This window comes from Amblyomma americanum, chromosome 3 (genome assembly GCF_052857255.1).
Source record: "Amblyomma americanum isolate KBUSLIRL-KWMA chromosome 3, ASM5285725v1, whole genome shotgun sequence".
Taxonomy (NCBI): domain Eukaryota; kingdom Metazoa; phylum Arthropoda; class Arachnida; order Ixodida; family Ixodidae; genus Amblyomma; species Amblyomma americanum.
In genome coordinates this window covers 185,159,539-185,175,401 of record NC_135499.1, presented here as the reverse complement: position 1 = coordinate 185,175,401, position 15,863 = coordinate 185,159,539, and the positions used below count along the sequence as shown (strand labels likewise).

The window sequence follows — 15,863 nt, the reverse complement described above, 5'->3', positions numbered from 1 at the left end:
AAGAACAGAATCTGTAGCTTACGCATCTTGTAATTGTATTTTTTTAGGTAACGAAACCTCTTGTCATTGTAATACATATACATTTACTGAGGCTGCAAGGATGTTTCTTAACGTCACGGTTTCTGAAACGTATCACGCACGTGAATGTAGCTGTTTTTTATTCAGTTTGGTATAGCAATGTCATCGGCGTGGCTCAAGCTAGCGAGGTGGTCATGCGATCAAACTGCACGTTTGAAGTCACAATATTTGTCATCCTATAAAACACCCAGTATCGCAGCTCACCGGGAGCACTTGTACAACTCCACGCCACGCAATCATATGACGTCACCCACCTCGTGAGCCACCAGTAAGTTCGAATTCTCGGTTATTGCGGGCCTGATGTTATCATGGTGGGTGAGCTCAACAAAGGCGGGACAAAGACAAGGCAAGCGCTCTCTTGTCTTTGTCCCGCCTTTGTTGCGCTGTTCACCCACCATGGATGCTTACCAATTCGCCCAAATATCAGCTTTACTCATCCTAATGTTACTACCTTTCATCGTCATCACCTTGGCGGCTGTAGACACCGTTGCTCGTAAGCTTGCTTGTAACAGGTCCCTTGGGGCACGCGGTGGGCAAGCACTTTTAGTCGAGCTAACATTGTTCTTTGCTGGTTGCTAATTACTAAGGGTACAGAAGATGCCGAAACTGTCGGACAAGATGTGTGTAACGATCGAACCACGGTGTGCATTACTCATGTTCTTATACTTCTTAGTGCCGCTACAGTATTGTTCACCGAGAAGGCAAAATTTAAACGATGGAAGCCTATGAAAGGGACAAAACCTGTGGTCTCTTTCTGAGGGCGAAAGAATGCAATTTAAGATTAAAAAAACTGCTCAAACAAATTATCTATCGTGAAAGCACAGACGGTGCAATTTACTTTTCATGCCCACCATCTGATGCCGCTTAATAAGGGCTCATGCGCGCCTGGCTCTGATAAAGCTTTGCACAAATATTGTGAGCAGTATTTCCCAGCTATTATAAATACAAGCATTTTTATATAGTGGTTCCTGCCGTCTATGTGCAACATTTACAAGGTGTTGATTATTTCGTATTGGTGAAGTGTTTTTGCGCAGTTAAACATGAAGCTGAATCGAAGAAGCAGCATCAAAAGCACGCTGTTCTCGCTGCTAGTTATTTAAGATAAATGTGTGTACTATCAGAAACAAATCAAGTGCGAACAAGAGAACTGAAATGATAACATGAAAAACACGGACATGGAGCACCTGGAAAGGAAATACGAGAGAGGCTGAATAACAGTTCTAGAGGTCAGTTTTTGGGCCTTCGAAGTTAAATTTATGTGTATTAATAATGTACTAAGCATTCTCCGGCTAAGATCCTTTCATTTTGCTGTTCTTGTTTCAACTCTTCGACTTTTCATTTGTTGCTGATAGTACATATACCACATATATAACATATAGATATATTTAAGATAAGTGTATGTTTACATAGATGCACTCACCAATATCCGCGCTCACTTGCGCAAACATTATGTGCTTGTATCTCCCTATGCGGGCACCCGTGCGTGTGTGTTGTGTATGTGTCGGTAAATACGGCGACACATACCACATGGCTTCTTGCAATTCATGGCTGGCCAGTCAACAGTAGACTTGGGGAAGCTTCGATTAGAACGAGCTTTGGAAATCGGACTGTGTACTGGGGTCCTCAAGACCAGGTGCTATAGTACGGCCAGCTGCAATTCCCAAGGAAACATTTGCGATTGTGTGACGGACCAGCGTTTATTGAGCAGTTCAAAAATCGATAGAGTGAATAGTAATTTATGTGATGTCAAAACGATCCGATATGTTTCCTCATAGTGTCGTAAAAGCAACATAAGGCAATGGAGAAGCCGCGTGTGTTGCGATTGGTGCAACTGATAAAATTTACCATCCCGCTTTCAGAAGAAAAAAAAAACATGCCACGCAGCAGTATAAGCTAGCGGAAGCGGACGCTTCCGTACACTAGTTTTGGCAGCCATAGTTGCTGTTTAATTCCTAGCGCCTACAAATGATATTATGAATTGCCTAGATTGCTATCACAGAAATAAAAACAACGGCTCGTACGCTTACGATCAATTCCTCTGCATTTATCGGAGAATAAGTACGAGAAATTCTCTGGAACATATAAGTTACACTCCACGTTTTAGAAAAGAAAATGTTCTAAGATACCTAAAAGACTGAAATTGCCTTCCCGGCTTAGCTATCCGACGTACATTGGAACACACAACGTTGACAGCTCAGGCCTTGCGACCATGCGTTCATTGACGATGGGTGCTGCAACATTTATGCCAGGTCACAGTCGGGCGCACGGGATTTCCCTCACAGAGCCTTAGCTCCCGCTGAGACCCGGTCTCCTAGTGCATGATTTTTCGACCAAGGTGATCACATGCATGTCATCGTGGTGGCATTCGTCGTCTGTAGTTTTAGTCCTTCTTCGTGGAATTCACACCTTGCGAAGACGGTGCGGCATCGGGTTGCGGCTTCGCAGCTTCCAGCTCTGTAGGTGTCTTGGACGTCACTGATGCCACAGTGGAAAGACTGGCTTGCTTCGCCTCCAGGTTGTACTTCGCAGAACCCGTGGACGACTCGGTCGTGGTATCCGATGACTCGGCGTAAGCGTCCGAACTTTGGGACACCGTATCGTATCGAGCCGCAGCTGAAGACTGGCTTGACGCTTTGTTGGCTGCTGCCTTGTACGCCGAGGCCACGTACTGGGCCCAGTCGAAAGTGTCTGGAGTTGAGTGCTGTTTTGACGCACTCTTGTCCTCTTCCTTGACGTAAGAATGGGAAGGGTAGGCTGCCCAGTCATAGTTCTTATCCTGAGACGAGTAGTAGTCGGCGCCCTTGCTTACGGAGGACTTGTAGGAAGGCCACCTTGGGGTTCCCGCTTGGTACGAAGCTGGTTGTTGGTTCCAGGCAGACTCGAGGGAAGGTATGTGCTTTTCCTTCATGTACTCTCTTAGGGCGGCCATGTATGCTGGGTAGTCGGCAGCATCCAAGTATCTGGGCCCGTAACGTTGTTGAGTGGCTTTTGTGAGCGCTTTGGTCGCGTAACTGTCATAGTTAGTGTCAGAGTACGTCTTGCTTGCGTAAGGAGACGTGGCAGATGAAGTGTAATGCTTATTTGGTGTCTCGGCTGCGTAGTATGTGTCGCTTCTGTAGGGATTATAGGATGGACGCTTTGTCACGATTCTTTCCGAGTATGTCGGCAAGCTCTGCGTCGATGATGCCTTCGACTTGCCCGCAGAGGTGGAGAAGGCTTCCGCCGCAGCACTGAAATCTACAACATCGATGTGTCCGTGTTCGTGTGTCACCTTGGCTGGCTGCTCTGCTGGAGCGTCGAACAGAGCATGCAGGTGAGAGAGGTCAGTGATTTCGGTGACATCGGGTGACTTTCGAATGGGCGACTCCCAGACGTTAGTTGGCGGATAGTGGTAATGGTGAATCCTGCAAAAGAACACAAGCACGTTGAAACTTTTCAGGAAAGCGACTAAGGTTCATTGTAGAGACGTGAGCATGCAGCCTGGTCGAGAGCGATGAAGTAGTGCGCTCGGGACAAAGATCTTAGCACAGCTGCTCCATTAAGGGCAGCGTGCTCGTGCTTTTATTTCTTTTGGACGTACGCGGCCGCACTTGGGCAGGAGAACTGCTTAAAGTTTGTCTTTTGTTCCGCGCAACATCTCTTGAGTGCTCTGGATAAACCTGCTTACGGCTTACACCGTTCATGCGAGCTGCCATGAAACTTTCCGGTAAAATTTTTGTAGTGCTGAACTCCTGAATAAACAAAAATCGATATTTTCCCCATTGAAGCACTCTATGCTTACTCCTTGGCGATAGGCAGCCTATTTGCATTTGCATGACTTTTTTTTTTTTGCTAGCGCGTACCGATCTGTACAATCCGGAGCTTTACGCCAGCAGTAGATGCATGCCACCATGTTTATGATATTCCTCGTACTGATGTTACGTGAAGAATACTCATAACACACCCTACACGTCGTGTCATGCAGTTTTGAGGAGCTTTCGTTGCTTATCGTCTTCCCCTACTGCTCGAACCAATAGACCTAGACCAAGTGTTACATGCTTATACTTCAGCAAATCCTGACGGTTCACAGCAAGCTAAATGTAGCAACTGTTTTATTTGCTAGTGCTTTAGTGATCATTATGCGCTGCGTATAATTATGCGTACGATATAAACAAAGGCTGTGAGCACTTTTGTTTCTCATGCCTAAGGGTTTCTTTGCAGTATCTCTGAGACGCTTTTGCACTGAAATGATCAGCTGGAAAGTAATCCGTCGCAGCACCTGCGGTTTGGAGACCTTTTCCTTGCAAGAATTCGTGCTCGTATATCAGTTGCAGTATTCTTCGCTAAAAGATGCTGCATTCCTTACAATTCAACCTGTCTGCTAGCCAAACAATCTCTTAGTCGCGGTTCCAACTTCACTTCAGCTTATTCTTTTTAGTATCAATATTATGCCAGCAATACACAATGCTAGACCCATTGCATATATCTGTGGCCTGCTTTCTACGACGACGTCTGAGCAAATGGTTCGCTTCATGTTCACTTACGGCACGGCGAGGGGCACGAGTGGCGGTGGTGGCGGTGGAGGTGGCAGGTGGTGGGGGTGATGGTGGTGGTGCAGTGGGGGCCTCGGCGGTTGGTGGTGATGACCGGTGGGCACGGGAAAGGGCACGGCTATCACCCGAGGCCCGCTCAGTAGCCGTGCCAAGAGGATCTTCTTCAGGGTGGCCCAGCCATGCACGTTCCCCGCCAATAAGGCTAGCACCAGGAACAAGAGCAGAGCGTGGGGTCTCCTGACCGGCATTCTCTGCGGCTGCGGAAAGACAAGACCACAGGCATAGCTGCCGACGGCTTCCGAACACTTTGAGTAGTTAGCTACAGTTTTCCTGTCACTTTGTCGGCTAGAAATGTGGCGTATGGATTGTTACCTGCGTCTACACAGTTAATTGCACCGCTATGAAAATAGGCAAGAGGGATATAGAGGTGATCCGCTGCATGCTAGAGATAATTTAGCAGCACAAGACTTTTGACAATTTTTTTTATCACATGAAACTTCGTATTAAAACAGCGAAAGTTCGGAGTGTGGCTGGCTGGTTTCACACCAAAACCTGTTAGATCTAAACGAACGGCGAGCGTTTACAACCTGCATGGAGTCCGCATCGACTTGGTAATGCGCAGTACAGAAGGAGCATGACGAAGTGACTTAGCCGCATGTGGGATCACCGCGCTTATTCGCAGCCGCTCGATTGCTCTCTACGCACAGACCCCCCCCCCCCCCCCCCCCTTCTGCCCTATTCGCCGGCTAGCGTGACTGTTGGATTCCCAGACCTTCCAATCCGCCTTTTATACGAAACCACGGTTTACATAATGTATCAGCACGGAGTGTAACTCTGTTTCCTCCGGAGTCTAGACCCTGAACGAGGTGTCATTTGGCCTACCCGGGCCGTGGTAGCGTTGAGATATGTATTTAGCGTTCGCTTTATGTCACAGAATCGTACTTGGCTTTACGTCATCATGGCTCAGCGTCATCAGGGTTTCTGTCTTGTGGGTTCTATTAGATTCGGCATTGGGGATGCCTTCGACCATTATTTAGGCACCGACGGGCATTTTTTAACTGCGATGATTGGTAATAGTGCAAAATTTTTGCATTGCTCTAATACGACTATTCTCTTTTCCGCCTAAGCCGTTATCATGAGTTACGGTCTGATTTACGCTGTCGTTCTTTAGAGGTAGCCGACTAACATGGTTTCAACGTTGTGAAAGAGAAAAGTCGCGTGTGGCAAACCAATGCGTTATGTCTCAGATCACAGGTACAGCAGAAATCGGAACTCCTGTGTCAAATGAAATAAACGCTGAAGTGTTTTCGTATGTATTTCCCAAAGCTACAGCTAACCTGAGAAAGCGTTAGATGCCTCTCATTTCAGGAAACCTCACGCAAGGGGTCCTCATCTAAGTCTGGGTATTGCATGCGCCGAAAATGTGACATCCCCTCAGTAGCTTTACATTACCACGTTGAAGATGCGCTGTGCGTATCAACAGGAATTCGGTGACCAGGTCTGTTGTCCATCGGAAACTCTGCAAGCCTGCTCATCGACGAGCAGTGCACATTTGCTCCCCTGTAGGAAAACTACCGAGTTTACATTGCTTCCAATTACAAAAATGGCGCTACTTAAACGGCGCTTAAAATTGCAAGGGAAGAAAGAAGAGTAGAAGACAAGCGCTTTCAAACAGGATGCAAAGGTGACGGGGAGGAATATAAGGTGGAAGCTTGGGCACGTTGGTGTGTCACTATCGTTACGGCGCGTAAGACGAGGACGAGACGAGTACGCAGACACGGCGCAGGACTCACAACTTATCTTTATTGAGGGTTCGTCACTGCCTAAATACTGTGGCGAACAGTAATACACACACATACAAAAGACAAGAGTGACACAACAAGAGTTCTGCACGCGGCAACAGTGGCACATGACCAGCTGTGCGGCTCTTCCTAACGATCTTTAAGGAAGCGTAGTTCTATATGTGGCAGAGCTATTGAGGCCATGCTTACACATTGGTCTTGGCGTCTGTGAACTCCGTAGGCTTCAATAATCTCTCTTGTGATTTTGATGCATCCAGAAACTTCGCACTGGCTAAAAACGGGTAACATGATTTCTTCTTTCCCTACTAACTTCCGTGCAGTCCCTGTTATGAATGCCCAGATGACCGGCCACGGTGTTGCTTACGTTGTTATTGTGTTCCCGTAGCAATTCATTGAGACATCTACTGTTTTTACCGTGTAGTGCTTGCCACCTGACAGTGGAATCTTGTATACAACATTGCTAGCGCACTGTACAAATCTTTGTTGGTACTTCTTGGCGCAGCCCGTCTGGCTTGCTCTGCAAGAGTTTGCCAAGTCACAAAGCTTTGAGAGCTTATCGGGCGCAGAAAAAACAATATACATTGACCCGTGAACAACCCTCTTGAGGTTGTGTCAAATCCTATGTAAATACGGGATAACAGCGGCCTTTCTTTTTTATTCTTTTTGCTCCACTGCGGCCGGAACTCAAAATGTCTTTGAGCAGGTTCTTTGAGTCAGAGAACAGAAGATAAGTTGGGTATCCTGCTGCATGTAGCCCCTACACCTGATTTCAAAAACTGGCTTGTAATGCATACCTTCACAATTTCTCCAAGGCGTTTCGGAAACATAATTTTGCAATTCCACAATTCCACGCTTGGAAATTTTGGAATGAGCCGAAAGAAATGGTATGAGAGGCTTCTGGCTTCTTGGCTCGTAACGACAGCCGCGCGTGGTGATCACAGAAGCGAATAAAAAGGTCTAAAAAACCATAGAGTTCCTTCAGAAGGCAATTCGTGGGTCAAGACAAAAAGGTCAAGGCACTTGGAAAAAAATCTATAAAATTTTTGAGACCGAGGCCTCTGCGTCAGTAACTGTACAACTAAAAAAAAACTAAAAAATCATCTGCAAATCTGAAAACACGGACGACATTAGTATCTTCTAGTTCATTGTTAAGAAGCAAGGAAATTATGTTTCCGAAATGCCTTGAAGAAATCGTACAGGCATGCATTGCGAGGCAGTTCTCGAAATCAGGTATAGCGGCTAGAGGCAGCAGGATATGCACCTTATCTTCTAACCTCTGTCTCAGAGAACCGGATAAAATACATATTGAGCTATTGAAAGGCAAAAAGAATAAAAATAAAGGTCGCTGTTATCCCGTACTTACACAGGATATCTCACAACCTCAATAGGGAGGGTTCGCAGGTCAATGTGAATGTTGCTTTTTTCGGCGCCCAATAAGCTCACAAAGCTTTTTCACTTGGTAAACTCTTGAAGCGCAAGCAAGGCTGGCTGCGCCAAGAAGCAGCAAAAAAGATTTGTACACTGCACTAGCCATATTCTATACAGGATTCCGCTGTCATGTGGCAAACACAACATGGGACAAACAGGTAGTTGTTTCAATGAGCGGCTACGGGAACCCAATAACAACGTGAGCAACACCGTGGCAGGTCATCTGGGCATTCGCTGCAGGGACTGCACGGAGAAAAGTAAGGAGGGAAAGAAGATACCATGTTACCCCATTTTTAGCCAGTGCGAAGTTTTGAGAGATTGCCGCATCAAAATCACACGAGAGATTATTGAAGCCTGCGAAGTACATAGACGCCAAGACCAATGCGTATTGCAAGGCGTAAATAGCTCTGTCACATAAAAACTATACTTTCTTAAAGATCGTTAGGAAGATGCGCACAGCTGGTCATGTGTCACTGTTGCCGCGTGGACAGCTCTTGATGTGTCAATCTTGTGATTTGTATATGTGTGTATTTTCATCTGAGACTGTTCGCCGCAGTATTTCAGTAGTGACAAACCCTTAGTAAAGATCAGATGTAAGTTCAGCGCCATGTCTGTGTACTCGTCTCGTCCTCGTCTTTTGCGCTGTAACGTTAATGAGAAAAATAAACTGAAGGAAGCGCGGATATTTTCCTCACAACTTTTCATACGTCTGTAGGACCAGACAAGGACACCTCGGTTGACACTACCCTGATTTTAAGATGAAAAGAAAACTCAGGGGAGGCACTTCGTTGACCTAAAGTGCGGTGAGGCGAAAGCCGTTAACGCGATGCTGCTGCTTGTGTCATTGATGTGTGGTTAAGAGGTTAATTAAATACACAATTGTTCGTGAATCTTAAATGCGGTAGCAACTGGAGGGCGTTTGGTAGGCATCCGTCTGATTCGACGCCTTTCCGCAAACTCTCTCCAGCGTCCTAGACAAGGAGAACTACCTATGCGTTGGCAGGAAGTAGCGTAGTCTTTAGCACGCTGGGCTTCGGTACGGAAGGATGGTGGGTCGAATCCAATCGTACTCAAAATTTTTCCTTGTCGAGTTGAAGAGCGTAACGGACGACGATATGACGTCATTTCCGTTGTGACTTCCGGTTGGCGATGTAACGGAAGGACAGGATCTCGACCGGGAGTATGAGCCATTAAATGCTTTCGCCTTAAAACACAGTCCCACAACGTTGTGAGCAACCGGCATAAAGCGTCTCAGACTGAGCCGAGCTCTGTTGCGGTCCTATGTGAACAATGTACAGACATACAAAGAGTACATCAAATATAACATGTCCTGCGAGGTGCACAGCAAGTGATAAGGGCACGTGCGGGCTAAGATACAGAAATTTCTTAACAAAAGAAACGTACCAAAAGGTCATCGTAAATCGTGCCCAAAATGCGACAAAATGCTGTTTTTTTATTTCTCGTAACGATAGACATTTCGGTAGTACTTTGGTATTTTTAGTAGTATTTTTTATGTTCTTTTGTAGTACTGTCGCTACAAAAAGGGGAAGCAAAATACCGCAGAAAATTCAGTTTTTATTCCAAAAGTTCCTGTTGCCGCTACAAGTTAAAGACGAAAATGCTACAAAAAATTTCCTGTGACAATAAAATATTTTCTGTTGTGGTTTTCGATAAAAAAGACAAAGAAATGAAACCTCCTAATTCCAAATGCATATGCTTTATGGGAGGAGACGTCTTAAGTATATGGAGCGATGAACATGACACTACGTATCGGCGAATGCATTCGCAGTCAGCCGTTTTAAAGCCGTTTGGCGAAAGAGGCTAACGTTTTTCGTGTCGCCGTTTTTAGTGTCTTAATGCGGCTCTTATTAGTCATAGCGGCTTTTTGAAATGCAGATTAGCGACGGCTAAAGAGCTGAAACCACTTGCCAACCTGCTTTCACTCACAGTCTGCTTCATTGCTAGCGGCATTATTATTACTGACTTTTTTTTTACGTCATCTAGGGTCTCCACGGTGAGGGCGGCCACATCTCGCGATGCGTCATATGACCGCATTGCCTTGTCATAGAGCTAACATGACGGGATTGCTAATAATTGGGACGAAGCCGCCTCTTCCTCTCGCTTTCACTATCCTCGTAGGTAAATCTTAAAGAGCACTTCGTGCTTTCCCGACTGCCCGTTGGCATGCCGGGGTCAAACATAGCGAGGCTTTTATAGGCCTATTAATGTATGCAGTGCCCTTCGCACTTAACCGGAGCATTCGTCGGAAGGGCGTTTGGAGCTTTCTGTGTCATATTATGGGCACCTCAAAGCAGTAAATACAGCCACCGTTTCTATGAAGCCTTAGACCATGGGAAACTTACAAAAGCTTTACAACTCTCCGGACAGTTTTTTCCGGTAAGCACGAAGTGGTTGCTCATCACGAACTCATATGCTCAGCGCGAGTAAATGAACTGCTACAGCGGACGACATCTGTTCCTGGTGTATCTGTTTCTGCCGAATCGACAAAACACTCCCGCAGGGGGCTGCTGCGTCGAAGCTGTCCCCCGCTGAGACTTCTATGAGACTTCCATGGGTCTGGTTGCTGCTGTTTCGTTCCACTGACTTCGATGTTCGGAACGTTTTACTCTGTTGCAGAGCTTTACAAGAAAACCTACGTAGTTGCAGTCGAAGTACACTCCTTGCTTTCGTCCCTTTCTTCTATTTCTGTATCTCTGCACGCGTTAGTAGCTTGCTTTGATCGAAGTCGGCGAGAAGCCATCAATGTTTACGTGGTTCGACGTGTCATTGCTTTCTGCGCGAAAAACTCCTGAAAAGCAATTTGCTGCTTACAAGAAAACTCGGGGGGGGGGGGGGGGGGGGATGGTCTGCCTCTTTGTTTTCTTCAATAAACTCGGTGACTCCGAGGCGCTTTCTTTACAAATTAATTCCTTCTTCGAAGATACGATCAGACCATTGGAAACGAGGAAAAGCAGTCCTCGCGAGTTCTTTGGGTTGTCGGGGCCCGAGAAAGTGGCCGCCGTGCGTGGAGGAAATCACTCGACCATTGGACGGGAAGAGAGCCTGGCCGATGCCAATGGAGATTACGCTGTCGTCACTGTCGGCCAGCGAAAGGGGCACATTTATCCCCAAGCCATTTCGGAACGGTGCGTGAGCACCGGTCAGTGCCCTGTTTGAACTTGGCGTGTGAATAAATCACTGTGTTTGTTGCTTCGGAGGCAGTCAGTGAAGAGAAGGAGAAAGTGCGGTTTCTTCGTGTTTACATCTTTGCGGCATCCTCATTGTATTTGGCACCGGATTAGGCTGAATTCAAGCTCAATTTGGCACTTTTTTTTCACAATGACCAGATGACCAGGTGGTCTGCATCTCGCTCGCATCTCGTGGTGCTATGCAGTTGACGTTCTAACCGCTGTGGGCTCGATAGAAGGGCCGACTTATGTTCAGTGTTGTAAAGTGCTTATCATAGAAGCAAATCCTATTGGAGCCCGCAGACAGGAACCATTTGAACGTGGGATGTTGAATAATTGTATCAGCATTTAGGCAAGTTAGTTGGTGATATTCAGTGAAACGCCATACCTCATATCCGACCACTCTCTTGCGTCTATCTTTAGTGCAGTGCCGAACTCTGTCGTGCGAGGCTGTTTACTAGCCTGCGACACTCGAAATAATTGTCACTTTTACTCGATTTCACGTCTGCCTTTATCAGGTTGATATCGTTTCACAAGCAAGCAGGTATGGTTCTAACAGTTCGGGATATGCGATGCTTAAGTGGTCTCCTCCAGAAAAGCAGGCTTATCTTTGCGTCAGTTCGGCATGGGTTCGGTGTCGAAGCGACGAAAATTCGCTCCTTTAACTTCGCGCTACAAAACTAGAAGCAGGTACGAGTCAAGCACGCCACAAAACCTTCCTGCCGAAGCACGTGTGAGATAATGTGGGGCAAAAGACAACTCACCTGGCGCGTGTATCCGAAGCAGGACGATGTCAGAGCTGCGTCGTCGTCCCGACTGCTGCTGCTCATGCCGCACCGAGGCAAGTATTAAAAATAGGAACTAAACATGTGCCAGGCACACTTGACGTACGTGCCTTTTAAAACCTCTCGGCTGAGAAAGGGTTCGGGGGAGAGCGAGTGTGCCGCCTTGGCCACACGACCGAGACGGAGTTCCTCCTCGAGGGTAGTCCAGGATATGGCACCGCACCTAGCCTACATTCACCACATGCCTGGCGTGAACCGGCCGGCCAGCCTCGCCCGCTGCATGGCCCCGCGTGCTCTTCCCTCACCCAAAACTCTCACTCTGAGCGTCACAGCTGGAAAGCCTAGTTAAGACTCAATATGAATGCGCTGTTGTGGTTATATGTTGTAGAAGCCGACATTCACCGAAACGAAAGAAATCGTAGGGGAATGTTTCTATTTTTTAAACATGTAGTTTTGATCAATGGAGAAGTAATTCCATAATTACTTCATTGCTTAGAGATAATTCATTAGAAAGCTTAAGAACAACAACCACATGCCGCCGGTGGGATTCGAACGCCCCCCCCCCCCCCCCCCCCCCCCCTCCGAGCCCCACATTTCTGTAGCATTGTCTGCTCAGTGATTATATATTGCGTTGTTTTGTTTCAGAAGCAAGTCATGCTGGTCATTAGATTTCGTCACAAAAAACACCAAACAAAGTGAACAAAGGTTGTGAGGGAGCCTTAGTCCGTTATCCAACGTGTCGGCGAGAGGAGTTGCGGAGTTGCTTTCTAGCGCACTGAGGCCTCCTCAACCCTTGTTGTTCACACTGTGGTGTGTTATCATACTGCCGCCCGCCCTCTGAAGAAGTCCGTTACAGCGATGTGCATCGACCTTCTGTATATAGATGACACGAAAGGTAGGCTGAGCTTTGTATGCAGTTTCAGGACGGAATGTTGAATATATATTTTTAACATACGAGGCGTACATTGCTTTTCGAAATTTTCTGGACCACCTCGCCAAGTTCTCTGACAAACCAGAAGAGACCAGGAGCTGTCCTGTTGTTCGCTGAAAAAGTTTGCGGATTTAGAATGCGTATAAAATACTGCATGTGTGCATACGTACGTACGTCTACGATTGGGTAGCTTTTCTTACGAGTGCGGTGTATAAATTGGGCGCTGTTTTGAATGTACGCCGCAGAACTATGACATGAGTTGAGACAGTCTGCGCATTGCTAACTCTTTGTGAAGAATTGTTCGGGGCTTCTTATTGCCACTGGAGTTTGAGCGTATGCCAGTTTTTTTGCCGTTAAATGAGTAATGGCTGTGGTCGGTGTCGAGATTTTGCTTTCAGAAGCTTCAGAAGATTTGAACGCGTATAAAATTTTCATTTTCTCCTTCTCAAAAGCAGCATGTCATTCAGTTTTCATCCCTTGTATGAAACAGCTGTGGTCACTTGCAGGTGCATGTGTAGCAAGGCATGTATTAATATGCTCGATAAGAATGAAGCAGCTTTAGTCAATAACGCCCGTGTAGTGTACCTCTTCCAATTCTCGCTTCTGCGAAAACGATGCGCTTTAGGCATGATGCATTGTGAACAAATACCGAGCCATAAAAAAAAAACCTGTTTTGAGAGTTCTATGTTTGTGGCTGCAAAAAGGTTTTCAGTGCTGTGCGGCCGACACTTCTTTTGGAGGTTTTGTTTTTAAATTTTCAGGCGGCTATCGTCGCCTTTGATAAGCCACATTTCTTATGTTTCGGTGGACGCGTAGTGAGTTTAGACAAACGAACAACTGTGCACTCTGTTGTTTCTCTGGTAAAACCAGAGAACGGGCAAGTGGTTCGAAAATTCTTCCTCTCTCTCTCTCTCTCAGTGTTCAGAGCCCGTGATTTTTCCGCACCGCTATTCATGAGTGGACCTGGAGTTAAACATCTAGCTTATCCTCTTAACACAGAGGTACTCTCTGATGGGAGCAATAATAAACATAGGAGGGGTTGAGGGAGAGAGTGAGAGGGAGGCCTAGTCCGGGGTCCCGTTGGCGGAGGCTGAAGATCCGAACATGATGTAAAATACAGGCGCCTTCTTTGGTGCAAAACAATGTACGTAGCAGTACCTGTAGCAATGAATGTGGAAAATATGAACCAGCAGACACCACTGTTATTCGCAACACATTCAGAGAGTTATAGTTATTGGATACGCATACGCCCACCTCTCTGCTCAGAAACGATGGAGTGTATCTTCGGAGCGGAGACGGCTTTCCCGCATCGTCCCCGAGCAGTGGCCTCATGACGTGTCCGACAGTTCCGCTGAGGTAACGAATGCCCCATAAATTTTTCAGAGCCGCACGCGTTACACAGCTCGCGAACCGCGAAAAGACGCGAACCCACTTTAAAAAAAATAAACAGAATAATAGAAAAAGAAGAGGATATGCGGCCAACCTTGGTCCCCGATTCGGTCGAGTAAAGATTCCCACTCCCGCCCATGGCTGTGCGGGCAGAACGACGGCCACTCCGGTATGCGCATTTTTATCTCGCTCGAGTTGAACTCGTAATGCCCGAGATGTGTGGTTCAAGCAAGGAGCAACAAGAAGACCTCCTACAGCACGCTGTGAGGCGAGGCCCAACCCACAGTTGTCGTCGCCGCTTTTCCTGCCTCAGTTGACGCCGAGCACCGCTTGCGCGGGGAGCTGCACTTAAGGATGTTTCTTTGCGCGGCTCCAAGCAGGTTATGCCACCACTGTCGTTCAGAGTCGGGGCGAATGCATGGCAAGGAAGACGTTGCCAGTTTCGTTTCTTACCGGTTTGCGGCAGTGTGCGCGTAGAAACGTATCTTGGAATCGTTTACCGCCTTGTGTAGCTGTCAAAGCAACTCAGGCATGGTTTGCCCGAGATGCGACGACTGCCCCCGTGTTGGGTGCGGAAGCGACCCAGTTTGGATGCGTATTAACGCTGAATTAACGCGCGGAATGCTGAGTGCGCGCGTTTAATTCCAAGTAATAATAAGCTGAAGTAAATTTGACAACTGAACGATTTCATGTGTTGCCACTGCAGCTTCAGTGTTCGCAATAATTTTTTCGAATGAATGTGGGGTAGGTTTCGACTGTACACTCAGAGCGCCTGTATAGCCGCAATGAACGCAGTTGAATATGCTGGAGACAGCGCGAAATCTAAGAGGAAGACGCGCAGGCTTGCGTAAAACCCAGAAACTCTTCTTAATGCGTAAAGCATTAAATGGCTGAATCTCAAGTTCATCGCCGCAAAACGTGTCGAGAAAATATGCCGACAAAATGTGTCCGCACTGTGACATCACAACTTCGAGATGTGATTGTGTGTGATCACAAAGTGAACAAGGGAGGGAAAACCTCAGGGTGCTTACAAACGATTCGACAAATGGACTTCTCTTCGTCTGGGGAAAGCGTTGATCTTTGGCGAGGTTTAAATAGACTGATCCCTCCGAGGAGGAAGGCCCAGTGAGGAACAAGAGGGTGTGAAGTGGGAATGGTGTTAGAATGGGGAATGTGAATCTGGTCCAGACATGATGGCTGCTGGCTGAAACTGATTATCCGGTTGACCTGCAAAACTGTGAAGAGAAAAGGCCAGCTCAGCAGAAGGACATCCGAGGGTGTGGAGCGCGGAGAGATAGCGGGCGTGGCCTTGAAAGGTTGTGTCCAGCTGCGACAGGTGGCTTGGTATGAATGGCTGCGTTGACCTGAATAATAATAATAATAATTGGTTTTTGGGAAAGGAAAATGGCGCAGTATCTGTCTCATATATCGTTGGACACCTGAACCGCGCCGTAAGGGAAGGGATAAGGGAGGGAGTGAAAGAAGAAAGGAAGAAGGAGGTGCCGTAGTGGAGGGCTGCGGAATAATTTCGACCACCTGGGGATCTTTAACGTGCACTGACATCGCACAGCACACGAGCGCATTAGCGTTTTTCCTCCATAAAAACGCAGCCGCCGCGGTCGGGTTCGATCCCGGGAACTCCGGATCAGTAGTCGAGCGCCCTAACCACTGAGCCACCGCAGCGGGTTGACCTGAAAAACTCAGATACGGAATTAATCAGCATGGCGGAA

At 47.1% G+C, this 15,863-nt stretch overlaps 2 protein-coding genes across 2 annotated transcripts in view; one reads left to right on the top strand and one right to left on the bottom strand.

Annotated features, from left to right (window-relative positions):
* Nucleotides 1–15,863, top strand: part of LOC144125626 (uncharacterized) — a 210,576-nt gene that overhangs the window by 62,047 nt on the left and 132,666 nt on the right. The window lies entirely within an intron of this gene.
* Nucleotides 241–11,931, bottom strand: LOC144123531 (uncharacterized). Its single transcript, XM_077656350.1, has 3 exons — nucleotides 11,793–11,931; nucleotides 4,602–4,867; nucleotides 241–3,482 (listed from the first exon to the last, which is right to left on the bottom strand). Exons 1-3 carry the CDS (start codon nucleotides 11,856–11,858, stop codon nucleotides 2,459–2,461), a joined length of 1,356 nt encoding a protein of 451 aa, XP_077512476.1. The 5' UTR covers nucleotides 11,859–11,931; the 3' UTR covers nucleotides 241–2,458.

What these genes read in the sequence shown, in the direction of transcription:
- LOC144123531 (XM_077656350.1), bottom strand. Translation starts at nt 11,858, where the DNA reads ATGAGCAGCAGCAGTCGGGACGACGACGCAGCTCTGACATCGTCCTGC. An exon ending in GCTTCGGATACACGCGCCAG is followed by an intron (nt 4,868 to 11,792) that starts GTGAGTTGTCTT and finishes GTCTTTCCGCAG; the next exon opens with CCGCAGAGAATGCCGGTCAG. An exon ending in CTCGTGCCCCTCGCCGTGCC is followed by an intron (nt 3,483 to 4,601) that starts GTAAGTGAACAT and finishes GTTCTTTTGCAG; the next exon opens with GATTCACCATTACCACTATC.